Genomic DNA, 13,083 nt, shown 5'->3' with positions numbered 1-13,083 from the left:
TTCCACTGGTGCTATCTTGATTCTTATTTCTGAGTCACCACAACGATGGAGATACCCCTTAAATCCCCCTGCCTAGGGGATGACTCATCCCAGCGGGGTTGTTAGATAGAATATCGAACGATAATAGTATCAAACTACGAGATTCGTGGATATAAAGTAGGAAGAGGTTACCTATGCTGTTCGCATTACATTGCTTTCAAATTGCAACAGCTAGATATCTATGTTCCAGGGGTAGGGTTTCTGATCTGGCGGTGCGTGCGCCTCTGCTTTCACGAGCGTTCCTTGGGTAACAGTCACAGGCTGTTGTGGGTTATCGTTGGCTCCGATGTCTTGCATGAATGTTTTGAACTTTGGCTGCGACTTGAGAATGTCCATAGCCTTCTGCGGCAACGTGATGCTGAGGACATACGTGTCGTCCTCCTTTGCGTCGGGTGGAGTTGTATGCCGGGAGCCTTTGGCACATGGACCCTGACGGCATCGGCCTTCTTCTTGTGGGCATCTTTGGTGTCTTTTTCGTCGGCTCCGGCCTTCTCGTACCAAGTGAATTCACTGTCGGCTCCGGCTTCACGGCCATCGCTGACATGGATCCAGAAGGGATCGCTGGCGTCGTACCTGATCCCGAGGTTCCGGTAGTCCTGTCCAGCGAGACTGTTGATGAACCTTTTCCTTTCTCCGAGGTATGGCCATGACCGGACGCATGTGATCTCATTGGTGATTGCACTAAAGATCGCGCTTGCTGCATTCGACGCCTCCACTGGCTTCCCGCGGATCATGGTAAAAATATCGGAGACCCGCACTTTCGCCGGAGCGGGAACAACTGCGTTGCCAAGGTCTATGATCCCCAGCTTGTAGTTGTTCCGCACGTCCACGGGGATCCATATAGTCGCTTCATCGCCACTATGTATCGCCCTCTTGGCAATCTTGGGGACTTCCGCCTCGATGCGCGCAGCTAACACATGGGCTCCCAGTTCTGTGGTAAGGGAGCGGAATTCGGGTGAGCCAAATTCGCTCCTCGCGCCGGATTCGTTCTTCGAGCCAGATTCCTTAGGCAAACTATAGTCCCACATCCAACCAGGTCTGCAAGATCTCAAGTGTTCCTTCAACTTGATGCGGGATACGTGGTATGTCTGGGTCTCGGTCGGTGTCTGGTAGTCGCGACTCGGCTGCGCCGGTTGTGACGGCCCGCCCCCGTCCTCAAGGAAAAAGTAGGCGTTGCGCAGGGTTCTCTGCATCTCAGGCGCATCCGCAATCCTGTTACGCGAGCTCTTGTCGTCGTAGTCGAACGGCACTGGGGGGACGTTCCCTTCAGCCACGCCTTGCGCCAGCAGCTTTAGAACACCGCCGTCAGCGACAGTGTGGTGGGCACGGAAAGCCACGCGCCACCCGTCTTTTAGCTCGATGGCGTCTACACGGAAGCAGTCTCTCGCCTCCGGCAGCTCCAGGTTCCTCGCAGCGGCGGGCTGCTCGACTATGGCTAGCACCTCGTCGACGGTGCGTTCGCTCACGGACTGAAATACATCGTTTGCCTCGTGGCCAGCCCAGACCATAACAACTTCGCCGTTTTCTAGCGGCGCGACTTGGGTGCAGAATTTCGGGAAGTGCGCGAGGGTGTTTCGGAGGTTCCCGCAGAGCCCCTCGAGAAAACCTTGGCCGCCGTCGTCGTTGGCCTTGTGATCGTGTCGGAAAAGATAGAAGGACCATAGCGGAGTCCGCGGCGAAACTTGGTCCTCGAATCCAATACGGGTGACTGATAGAGGATGCGCCATGGTATTAGGGTAGACGCAAATCGAGTTGCTGGTTTATGAAGAAGGTCAAGGTCAAGGTAGTGGGAATTTTTCGAGTAAACGTGTGCACCGTACAGTGCAGCTAAGCAATATTGTTGGGATGCGAAATATTGGCGAGTTGCAATGGAGGATGTAAGTGTATTCAGGAACAGAAATATTCCTCAAATAGTAAAATCCATTTTCAACACCGGTGGTCTGAGTGAAATAGCACAGGTCACTCCATTATGTTTTTTGATTGCCGATTACTCAACAAGAATCATTCGTGTTCGATGCTTTATATGAAACGTTATACATCAGGATCTTCAATGTTTTCTAGTTATTACCCAGTCATTCAATTCGTCTTTCGGCTCCTTCACGGAAACTTGCTCCACCAAACTGTCCCTGGAGGTCGGTATCATGGGTTTATTGGCTGCTTGAGAACCGGCGAGTCGGCCATCGGCCCCTGGTCCGTCAGCAGGTGGACCCGCGGCTTCACCGGCGTATCGTCCTTCCACACGAAGGTGCGTTCGCGGAACTCCCGGCTGCGCGGATGCCCGTCGTCGACGACGGGGGCGTCGGGGTGCGAGAGTTGTGCGTAGCGGGCGGCCGTCTCCAGATCCAGGGGCGGATACCGCATGTGTTCGGCGCACTTCTGGAACTGCAGCCGGCCCTTCTCGACGATGAGCGTGCGGAGCCCGGGGGCAGTCCTCGCGCAGGCGCATGTTGAAGGCCGCGATGGTGGCCCAGTGCGACCAGAAGACGGCCAGGTGCCGGACGCGGGCCAGCTCGTCGGGCGCGAACTCCCGCAGGAGGCGGTTGGAGTGGCGCGGGCTGTGGAACACGAGCACCGTCGTCGCCGGGTTGATCCAGTAGTACCGTCCGCCCGGAGTCGACATCTCGTCGCCCACGATGAGCTTGGGGCCGCGCGGGCCCCGGAAGGGCGGGCCGAAGACGGCCTTCATCGCCTCCCGGGCCTCGAGGCACGCCTGGCCCACCCAGTGGGGCGACGGGCCGACGAATTGCATCCGGAACCGGGCCTCACGGACGATTTGGCGTATGCCGTCGAGGTGCTGGCTCTCGGGTTCGGCCACGACCGCGGCCCACACGCAGTCCACGGCTAGCGCCTCTTTCCATACCAATAGCCGCAGTTCGGCAGGGAGGTCACGAAACAGGGAGAACCTCAGCAATTCGTCCGAGGCCATTGTAGATAGACAGTAAGTGGTCGCAAAAGGAATTGGGTTAACCACGATACCAACGAGGAAGATAAGGAAAGGAAGAACAGGAGGAATAGCCGAAGCGGCGGGGGAAAATGCGAAAAGAAACGGCTCACTGATGGTCTTGGGATCGACCGCTCCAGCCTGTCGGGCCAGACCCGGGGCCCGAGCACTAATATCTGACCTGCGGCACAGCTGGGGGGCTAGTGGTCTTGGCTCCTGGCTAGACAGGGGCTATCGGTCAAGCGAGCCTATCCCGTCCCATCATCCGGTCGCCCCCACACATTGATGTGCATGCACTTGATGTGCATTCATAACTGTACCAATAATAGAACATGTAGCTGAAGTCGAGGAAAAGGGGCATCAGGGTTACGAAAGGCAGCTAACGACGAAACATACAGACATGTTATTGATCACTTTGGCATAGGTGTCAAAACGATATGTAGAAAAGGGAACTGATAAATTCTAAACGAGTGTGGTGTCCTAGGTACATAAAAAGATTCGCCCCTTTTCGGGTTTTGGGTTGTGATCAAACGAGCTGTCGATCCACAATGAAGACCAGTCCAAGCCCTGAGCCAGGCGACCTCCTCAAAGCCGCCCGCCCGCTGCTCAACCCCTCGCAGGGCCAGCTAGGTTAGAATGTTGGTAGGCATGTCGGCAGATGCACTAATCTAGCAGATGTGCTTCTTGTTCAGGAAGGGGCCAAGCTTGGGGATGCAGGTGGCGCACTGGCAGAGCTGTAGATTGTACGATTGAGTGTCAGCGGCTGCATTATATAACATAGGGAAAGGGACAGTCGATTATTAATTACCTTAGTCTTGCCGCCCGAGACGCAGGCCTCGAGGGCGCCGATGTTGCCGCTCTCCAGGGCAGCAGCGATGCAGGCAGCCTTGGCGAGGACGCTGGCGCAGGCTGTGAGGCTGCAGCTGGCATCGGGGTGCGCGGCGAAGCTGATGGCCTCCTCGATCTTGGACGTGTCCTCGGTGGGCGAAGCACCGACCTCGCGGGAGTAGACCTCAGGGGGTAACGACGGGGCCGGCGACGGCGAAGCCAGCCAGGATGGCGACGGCGGTAGCGATGGAGAACTGCATTTTGGTGGTTGGTGGGTGAGGAATAGAAAGTGATTTTCTGAATTGAAGTAAGTGCTTGAAAGCTGAAAGAGAGGCTGTTGGCTAGCTGGAGCTGGGCTGTGGATGCTGTGGGTGATGAGCAAGAGGGAAGAGAGGTCGGATTAGGGGCGAGGACACGAGCCCTTTATACTCGAAGATTCATCTTTCTCTCGAGTTCTTCGTCGCGAGGACGAGGATGTACACGAGGAGGCTCTACTCTACTCATTCCGATGATTCTTGCTGTGTCATGCCCTCCCTACCTTCCTCTCGGTGTGTTGGCCACCCTCAATCCTCCATCACCATGTCTGGGCGTCGCAGCGGAGAAATCACGGAGGTGTGCATGACCAGCGAGGTCGCCGCCGGATGACTTTGACCCGCAAATTGTTCTTTCGCCCTTTCAGCCGGGCCATCTACTAATTCGGGGTCGTCAGCGCCGCTGACTGTGATGCTGACGTGAAGCCCTCGTTGACGGTGGACCCGGATATGGCTGGCGCCGGCCTATGCCTTGTGGGCGAGGCTCGAGGATTCCGCCCCAAGCCATCCATCAGGCATGATATGATATGATTTGATATCAGAGACAGCCCAAGGCGGAAATGTCGTTGCGTTCATACACCATCAATGATCAAGGTGGACCAGAGTATTACATCGCCGAGCAGTTGATGATGCGGATAAACGGAAACCATCCGCCCATCAGCTTGACAGTAACACAAAAAGTTCGTTTTTGGAGTAGATCACAGGAACTTTCTGTCTATCTCTCTACTCTTTTGGCGATATAAAGCAATGCCCAAAAGCTCCTATTTCACGATGCATGACGGATTGCTTCGGCAGCGAGGATATACCGAGATCGCATTCACAGTAAATGACTAATTGCTTCTTGGCTGGGAACATCGCATTCAGTTACGATAAAGGTGTCAAATGTGGCGTCCCGTGCCTTTTGTGAGATAAGCCATCAGATTATGTCAGGAATCTCCAGATTATCTTTAGGACGCCCGAAAGTGCCGTGGCAGTCCCAATTAGTAGAAAGGAACATAGTCGCAGGATGACTCAGAAAAGAACCCCTATTCTGGGATAACATATGGATACGACAATGGGAAGCAAACGCTAAAAAACGCCTTCAAGAATTCGGCGATCAGACGACGCTGATTCTTCATATTCGGCGCTTACTGTGTATGCACTTATGATCCTACCAATGTTCTCATAGCTGCAAAAGTGTTGTCATGAGTAACCAGTCCTCTGAGGCAGGATGGTCAATCAATATAAATATTGATTATGGCATAACCAATAAGCAATCCTGGCTAAACGTATGCTAAGCTTTCTGACCCCCTTCGGCACCTGGGCTGTCTGGCACCGCTGTCAGTGGTCGGGCGGGCGAGGAGGGTGGTCAGACATGACCTGCAGGCAATAACAGCCCTTACTAAGATCCCATGTTGGATGTGGAGTTGGCGATGTCCTGCGCCACCGCCTGGCAGACGATCCAATAAATCTGCCCGTTGAGGAAAATAAGACACACCGTCTCGTCGTGCTATCACTGGCCCGTTGCCGATATAACCGTTCGCGCCTCACGCGAGCCCTCGTGTTGGGTGGTAAACCTGCAGCCGCCTGCATGAAGCTGATGGGATCGACAGAGCATAATGCTCGACAAGTCACCGACCTGACACTATTGAAATGAACGAACCTGCCAATCACGCCTGGGGAGCCTGTATGGCAGCATTACCACTTAATGTCTTTTTCAGCTGATGTGCAATCCTTGGTGTCAAGGGGGATTTTCGTCAATGGCCAATGGACTGGAATACCCAGGGTCGCCGTGCCTGAACCTCTTACAAAACCGACGTCATTGCCACATCACAGCCTGTTAGAGAGGTTTCTGTGCCGTAAAACGACAGAAGGACCGCGACAATGACGATCACTGAAAGCGACGATCATTACAGGAGTTGGTGGAAATGGAAATAGTACAAATAGATGAGGAATCAACCGCCATTCCTTCTCGAATCTTGTTGCCAGAACTAACAACACCCACAAGATCAAAAGAAGAAGAACAAAAAAACCACCACCTTCCCCAACCTCCCTGCCGCCCATCACCATCATGCGTTTCAGCATCCTGTCCGTCGCCCTCCTCTCCGCCGCCGCCGGCGGCGTCTTCGCGGACGACAGCCTCGACAAGATCGTCGAGAAGATGCCCGGCTGTGCCGTGAGCTGCTACGCTGATGCGTGCAACAAGTCGGGCTGCAGCCCCGAGGACTTCAAGTGCGTCTGCAACAGCCTGGTCCGGCTGCCCGCCCGGATGGGGAACTGCCTCGGGAAGAACAGCTGCACCAACTACAGTGAGTAGAACCCATCCCTGCTTACCTCCACTTCATAGAAAAGCGTTCCTCTCTCTCCTCTGCTGCGTGATTCGGGAGAAGAAAGAAACGTGTAGGACAAGGCAACGGGGCGGAAACACAGCTTTCTCTTCTTTATCAACACTACATATGATGAAAGGTCCGGACTGACTCCGGGACAACCCCCCACACGTAGACGCGCAGGACTCGCTTGAGAACGTCTGCAGCCGCATGGAAAAGAACCCGTCCGCCACCGAGGTCTCGGCCGCGTCCAGCGTCGTGGCCCATGCCATTGCGACCGCCACCCCGACCAAGCCGAGCAACGCGGGGGCTAAAGATATGGCGGCGATGGGTGGGGTCCTTGGGGCGGCAATAGCCGTTGCCGCTGTCATCTAAGCGACAGGGGCAGACCTATTGGTCAGCCTGATGGTACTGGGTGCTCACGTGCATGTGTCTCACTTTACCTACGATCAAGTCCAAGCTGTTTACTTTCGCATCTGAGCAAGAGGAGAATAATAGTTTCATAGGTGGAATACAAATACATACAAAGTATCATGACCTCACTCTATCTAACCAGATCCAATACGAGGGGTATTGCTAGACTCCTAGGGCGTGTTCGTTTGGAGGCTGATTAAGTTGAAATTGATGAAATCAGGTCAGATTTCAACAACTTCAGCAGACTTTTCGGCTTACAAGCATAAAAGCTTAATATTTCAGCAACGCGTTCGATTTCGACGGCTGTTGATCGATTTGGTACTTCAGATTAAGAAGGTTGAAGTTGCTGAAGTCATTTTCCGACTTCTGGCCAATCAGATCCTTTAGATTAGGTTCAACCTTTACTCCGGCAGAAGGGTGAACAAGTTGAAACGATCCAGCTGAGATGGGACGTCCAGGGCGATCGGTACCCCAAGAGCCCCTAGAAACAAGCCCCAAGAGCCTGAAGAGCCCCAAGGGCCCTGGAGACGCTCCAAGTACCAAAAGCGATCTGCTGAAGTTGGTCCAGATCGGTTGAAAGCTAGGAAGGGTACATTAGATGGCACTTCAACTTTCCAACAAATCAGCGTAAACGAACACGCCCCTAAACTCCTAGACTCCAAGCCCTCATCATGCAGCGCTTCTTTTACGAGTTCCTCCAAGACCCACGGAAGAGATGCTTGAGCAAGGCTGTCTCTGGGATCGATCCATCATTGGTGGCCCCCGAGTGCGGTTGGCCCATGCCAAACCCATCAATACCCAAAACAAGGATATCCCCATACAACTGGGGCTCATGTATCCGAGACAGGTTGGCCAGCGCCGTGATGTCAGGCCGCGCCTGTTGTATCTGCCCGAAGACGACGTCGGTCCAAGGCCGCAGGCCCCGTCGAGTTCATCGTCTCGAAGCTCGTCGGCTTCAACTCGGCCATGGTCGTGTTGTACACGGCGGCCAGCTCGCGCAGCGACGCGAGGCCCGGTCGGCCATGGCCCGGAACACCGGGTGGCCGGGGGCGGCGGCGATGGTCCACTGGCAGAACTGGAGGTCGTGGGGTATCTCGGACCACATGCCCCCGTCGCGGCGGTCGAATTCGATGCCGACGACGAGCTTGGCGGCGTCGCGAAGGTGCCGAGGCACCCAGTCCCCGATAGGCTTCAGTGCGATGGTATCGATGTCGGTATACACGCCGCCTTCGGTGTAGAGGAGCAGGTAGCGCAAGAGATCCGACTTCAAGCCGTGGTTGCCCACTGCTAGGTACGTGTCGACGAGGTCCTTGTCGGCAGCCTGGACAAACCGCTTTTGAACGTAGTTGTCGCTCCACTGGCGGCCGACTAGCCTGTATTGGTGATCCGTGTTCATGCCAATCCAGGTGGCCGTCTCGCGGAGTTCCGGGTTGTGTACATAGTGCTCTGCAACTCCGCCTTGAGGGAACCAAATCTGCCAGATGTTTCGGGGGATGAGAGGGGCTTCAGGGATCTTGATAGCGTATTGACCTCGCTCGGTGTGGTGCCGGAAGGTCAAGACGAGCGTAAGGAAAACAAAGATGCCGCAAAAGCTTGCAACGCCCTTTCTCTTCGGCCACGGAAACGCAGCCAATGATCCCATGTCGCAAGTTCTAAAATGTCAGTAAATAGTGTTGATGAATGAACGTAGAAGAGATAAGAAGTGACTCGGGAAGTAGAAATGAAACGACGTGGGCGGGCATTTCAATAGCCAGCCTGTGTAGCTTCGGGCGGCACAGTTGCACCACTCACATCGCCGAGCCACGACTGAACCATTCTCTCGGGTCAAGCCTCCCTTCCATGGTAACCCGTTCTCTAACCGCATCACACGTCTTGGCAGCAATTATGGGCGCCCGGCGTGCCGAGCACCAATAGACTGGGAGCTGGCCGACTGTTGGTTCCAGAGCTGCGAAAGTCAAGTGCAGGGGGCGCAGGGGTCAAATTGCTATTTGAGTCTTCTGTGTCAAAGCCACCAGTGGGTTTCTCACCACATCTTGTAATTTCTGTCCCCGTGATTTACTATTGCTCTTTTGTCTGGTCGCCTCTGGCTTTGTGGTTCCCGCGTCAACACACCATGAGACTCTGTTGCGGTTTAGACGTTTCTATGCAAAATGTCGCATTTGACGCTTGATACGTCCTGGGCAGCACCACCTAGTTGCTGCCAGCACGAAGCACTAATACATGGTCGTGAGAACGTTTGAGGCGGGCATGATCTTCTTCGAGATGCTCAGAGCGCCTACGCCGCTTATGACGAGTACAGATCCGACGGGGCCCTGCATACCACCCGGCTTCACGACCGGCACTCCCAACTCACAGGCACCCGAGACTCACGCTGCCGGCGACGGAGAGACACTCTGGGCCTGGGACATCAGGTTCATCAGGGTGGGTCGTCAAGACTTGGATACCAGCGCTGGTCGACTTTACTAACCACGTGTGAGCCAAAGACTCCGACAGCCACAGGGAGCCTTACCAACACGGCAAAGGAGACGGGAGCGAACACGAAAACTGTGCCCACCGCGGGTATCACAAGATTTGAGTCGACGAGCCCGCCACGACCTACCGCCGCCGAACCCGAGACCGCCTAATCGACTACGTCCCAAATCAGCCCGGGTACTACTGCTGGGATTACCGTCGGTGCGATGGCAGGGGCAATCATAATCGCCCCGGCTGCTTGGTTGCTCTACCGCAAGCGTCGACGCCAGCGCGAAGTCCAGCAACACGATCCGCAACATTACCCGCCACCGACCTACAACCCATACCAGTATAACGCACAGCCACATTACCCTCAGAGGAAAGCCGAGCTTGCGGCTGGGGGTGGAACGCATATGCCTGCCGAACTGCAGTAATCCTGCCCGGTAGTGATATTTGCGTATACTCTCTTCGGCGATAGATATAATTATCTGTATTTACTTAGTCTGCATTAATACCCATGGAAATAGCGAGGTATTCTGTGATACATATTACTACGTGTGAATCAAGGCTACAAATAATTCGAAGTAGGCTATAAGTACAATGTTGTAAATTACGAAAAGGCGCATATGACTTCCACCAAAGGCATTCGAGAACACACCTTCATGTACCAACCCAGTCTCCGGTCAAGATATTCTGAACTAGTTACTACTTAAAGAACGTTAGAAATGTCAGAGCCACTAAGTTGGATGAGGATGGAATTGACTAGTTCCTGCTTCCTTTGAACTTCAGTTCGTCTACCGTTCGCCAAGATCGGAGTAACAAGTCAGATGATGTCGGTGCCAGGGCAAATTCCTTTGTGCGACAACCCGTATCCTTCTGGAACTGGCATGCAGGCGGCGACGGCCCGATGCCATTGGCGGCAGCCTTGGTCGTGACCCAGACATTGTGCACTTTGGACGCGCTGCTTTCGAAAAGTACCCGCAAGACCGGGTCGTAGCCGCGAGGAGGTCCAGTCACTTTCTTCCCACTCCCCTGGGCGATGGGCTCGAGGCCGTCGAAGACGTACGTAATTCTATGGCCCGCCACCTGCACGCAATCCTTGAGCAGGTCCAGGCCCGCGTCGAACGTCGCCATGGTGCCGTCGAGCTTGGAGACCTTCTCGCGGAACTGGTCAACCGTGAACGGGGGCGCCTGGGCCTGCTTGGGAAAGGCATTGACGACGACGCCCTGGGGCGACGTCTGTCCGTGGGGGAATGCTTTGACCAGCTGCCAAATAAGGGAGTATAGGAAGTCGAGCGCCTCCCTCTCATTATTGCTGTTCCCATTCTCACCGCTAGTGTTGCCATCGCCGTTGTTCTCGGCGCAGCCGCACGATGTCTGTGCCGCCGCCCCAAAGAAGTAGCGGATGACGCGGCGCTCCGGCTTCTCCTTCTTGAGGGCCTCGGAGAACCACCAGGCGAGCTCGGTCAGCGGCGAGGGGGCCTGCCCGCAGCAGTTGGAGGAGGAGAACGAGGCCGTGGTGGTGCTTCCGTTGTTGCCACCGCCGTCAACGCCGGCGTCGCTCAGCACGAGGCGGGAGCTCGTGTCCCTCTCGGCGAAGCGCTGGACGTACTTGGCCGCCTTGGAGCTGAGGCGGAAGCCCTGGAGACAGGGCGGGAAGGGGTGCTTGTGCGTCTCGCCCTCGCGGCCCCACGTCGTGAGGAACTGGCGCACGTGCTGCGCCTCGAGGACGAAGTCCATGCGGCTGCAGCGCCCGCCGTCCTCGCACGCCGTCGCGGGCGTGACCAGGACGGCCGGGGGCGCGACGGTGGGCCTTTCAGGCTTCTTCGAGAACATTGTTTCGATTCGCAGGGCGGTGATTGTGTTGTGGTACAAACGTTTGCCTTCTGTTTAATTCAGGAGAAGGCTTTCTGGACTATCAAAGGTTTGTGATACGTTCGTGTGACACGACACTATTATCTTATACCCCGAACGGCAATAATGGGTTGCGGATAGGCTTTGGGTGACCGTGAAAGAGGCCTGGCTTCCTATGTGAGGAGGAAATGGTAGCATTGTTCTGTTGGCAGCGAACAAAGGATTCCGAGTCAAAGAAACACCCTAACCCCCAGGACGGCCTTTGAAAGATATGCATTCACTGGCTGGCGTTCTACCTCCTACAGCCCACTGAAGATACTGCGTGAGTAATAAAGAGATTCTCATACATAAACCAGTATAGACCCTGGTTCTATCGCGGAACTGTCTCAAGTCCACAAGTCAACACCGAGCAACCAACTAACCACGTCAGCTCTATACACAAATCTTCAGCCTGTCTTCTGCCACAATGTCGTCAGGTTCTACCAAAGCCGAGCTGCTGCAGGCAATACATCAAAACAGGTTTGTATCAGAATGGGTTGCCGTCACGGAATGCCGTGTGAATGTCAATAGCGGCAACGCAAACATCAGGGACCTGCGGGTCACTCCCGGAGCGAAAGCCCAGATCGATAGTTTCATGAGCGATTACTCGGCGATGATGGACCTCACCGCGCCCAAGAACATTTCCGTTTCGAGCCTCACTTCGCAGATCGTAAGAGCCAAGGTGGCAGACAGCACCAAGATGGCAACTTTCGACTGCCGCTACTTTTCCAGGCGACGGGAAGCGGAGCGCCAGGAGTCCAGCAAGTTCGACCACATGGCCAACAAGGTATCCAAGTTTTTCGCCAGGAGTACTCAGCTTGAGGTACTCGAGATTGTGTACTCTTTCATCTGTCAGGTGGTCGAGCTGCTGCCCGATGCGGACACGAGAAAGATGGCGCCCGACGACGTCGACGAGCTAAGCAACTTCCGCCGCGAAGCTGGGTGGGGCACATTCTCCAAAGCACACCAACTCGGCGTCTTCCAGAGAGAACTGAGCCGGATCAACGGCCGAGCGGACACGTGGAAGAACGCCATTAACGCCTTGGAGGCGTTGTTGCACATCGCTGGCGACGAATGCGGCATGCTGGTTCTGGACCGGCGCGATCTCATCGACTGTAATTCCAAGGACAACAGTCGTCATCACGAGGCCCGTGTGAATGACCTGACGTCCGTTTTGGGCCAGACCTTTCCGCCGGCGCACCGATTCCTCATGACTCGGGAGAACGAGACGTATATGTCTTGGTTCCAGAGCCGCCTGGATGATGAGTCCAACTGCTGGAGCCCTCCAGAGCATTTCACTCTGTTCCCCAGAGAGCAGGGCCCGAGAGACGAGGGGTGTTGCTCTCGGATATGGCAAGGCTGAGAATTGATTAGAAAAGTTATGATTGCCTCCAAGTTGCGAGTTGCAAGGTTCTGGAGTAGATCGAACACTCTGTATGGGTAACCAGGGGTGGGAAGAATGTCCCATCACCCCCTACCAAGTTAAATGGACCTAAGACAATAGACGGGATGCATCTGTTTCCCTACAGAAGCTATGGTAAAATAATGTCGCATGCATAGTATCATAGAGATATAGACGTTGACAACATAGACGTTGACAATTGTGCTTCTAATAATGCATACCTGTCGGAACACAAACGTTCCTGCCACAACTCCACTATTCATAATATACACCCTTGCGGAGTACAGTTTCTTCCCGACGGAACGCACTAGACTCCGGCTCTGATCCAGTTATCTGGTAGGTTTGATGTTTCTCTGGATTAGAGCAGACGGATAAAACCAAGCACGGCTAGAACAGTTCTTTAAGACTTCTCCTTGCAAAGTAAAAGGTCCGTAGGGATTGGCATCTGACGGTGTTCCCAAACCCGCGTAGAGTGCACATCACGAGAATTTATGGGGA

The 13,083-nt window shown here is 54.7% G+C and overlaps 8 protein-coding genes across 8 annotated transcripts; 2 read left to right on the top strand and 6 right to left on the bottom strand.

The window, feature by feature from the left end:
• Positions 1–210: 210 nt before the first annotated feature.
• On the bottom strand, positions 211–1,766 carry PG998_004352 (uncharacterized protein; the record flags this gene model as incomplete). The annotated part of the gene is made up of 2 exons (XM_066871170.1): positions 211–420; positions 468–1,766. 2 exons carry the CDS (start codon positions 1,764–1,766, stop codon positions 211–213), a joined length of 1,509 nt encoding a protein of 502 aa, XP_066734920.1.
• Positions 1,767–2,178: 412 nt separating this feature from the next.
• On the bottom strand, positions 2,179–2,965 carry PG998_004351 (uncharacterized protein; the record flags this gene model as incomplete). Its single annotated transcript, XM_066871169.1, is given in 2 exon segments — positions 2,179–2,412; positions 2,423–2,965. 2 exon segments carry the CDS (start codon positions 2,963–2,965, stop codon positions 2,179–2,181), a joined length of 777 nt encoding a protein of 258 aa, XP_066734919.1.
• Positions 2,966–3,648: 683 nt separating this feature from the next.
• PG998_004350 (uncharacterized protein) lies at positions 3,649–4,068 on the bottom strand (the record flags this gene model as incomplete). The annotated part of the gene is given in 3 exon segments (XM_066871168.1): positions 3,649–3,714; positions 3,789–3,992; positions 4,006–4,068. The coding sequence occupies 3 exon segments, from the start codon at positions 4,066–4,068 to the stop codon at positions 3,649–3,651; spliced, it is 333 nt and encodes a 110-aa protein (XP_066734918.1).
• Positions 4,069–6,169: 2,101 nt separating this feature from the next.
• On the top strand, positions 6,170–6,800 carry PG998_004349 (uncharacterized protein; the record flags this gene model as incomplete). The annotated part of the gene is made up of 2 exons (XM_066871167.1): positions 6,170–6,407; positions 6,601–6,800. The coding sequence occupies 2 exons, from the start codon at positions 6,170–6,172 to the stop codon at positions 6,798–6,800; spliced, it is 438 nt and encodes a 145-aa protein (XP_066734917.1).
• Positions 6,801–7,794: 994 nt separating this feature from the next.
• Positions 7,795–8,481, bottom strand: PG998_004348 (glycosyltransferase family 32 protein; the record flags this gene model as incomplete). The annotated part of the gene is made up of 1 exon (XM_066871166.1): positions 7,795–8,481. One exon carries the CDS (start codon positions 8,479–8,481, stop codon positions 7,795–7,797), a length of 687 nt encoding a protein of 228 aa, XP_066734916.1.
• A 620-nt stretch (positions 8,482–9,101) lies between these two features.
• PG998_004347 (uncharacterized protein) lies at positions 9,102–9,724 on the top strand (the record flags this gene model as incomplete). The annotated part of the gene is made up of 2 exons (XM_066871165.1): positions 9,102–9,250; positions 9,484–9,724. 2 exons carry the CDS (start codon positions 9,102–9,104, stop codon positions 9,722–9,724), a joined length of 390 nt encoding a protein of 129 aa, XP_066734915.1.
• Positions 9,725–10,052: 328 nt separating this feature from the next.
• PG998_004346 (uncharacterized protein) lies at positions 10,053–11,126 on the bottom strand (the record flags this gene model as incomplete). Its single annotated transcript, XM_066871164.1, has 1 exon — positions 10,053–11,126. One exon carries the CDS (start codon positions 11,124–11,126, stop codon positions 10,053–10,055), a length of 1,074 nt encoding a protein of 357 aa, XP_066734914.1.
• Positions 11,127–11,670: 544 nt separating this feature from the next.
• Positions 11,671–12,477, bottom strand: PG998_004345 (uncharacterized protein; the record flags this gene model as incomplete). Its single annotated transcript, XM_066871163.1, has 2 exons — positions 11,671–12,099; positions 12,151–12,477. 2 exons carry the CDS (start codon positions 12,475–12,477, stop codon positions 11,671–11,673), a joined length of 756 nt encoding a protein of 251 aa, XP_066734913.1.
• Positions 12,478–13,083: the final 606 nt, after the last annotated feature.

Source organism: Apiospora kogelbergensis (assembly GCF_038363985.1).
Source record: "Apiospora kogelbergensis strain CBS 113332 chromosome Unknown utg000002l_segment0_segment0, whole genome shotgun sequence".
Taxonomy (NCBI): Eukaryota; Fungi; Ascomycota; class Sordariomycetes; order Amphisphaeriales; family Apiosporaceae; genus Apiospora; species Apiospora kogelbergensis.
This window is presented reverse-complemented; position numbering and strand designations above follow the sequence as displayed.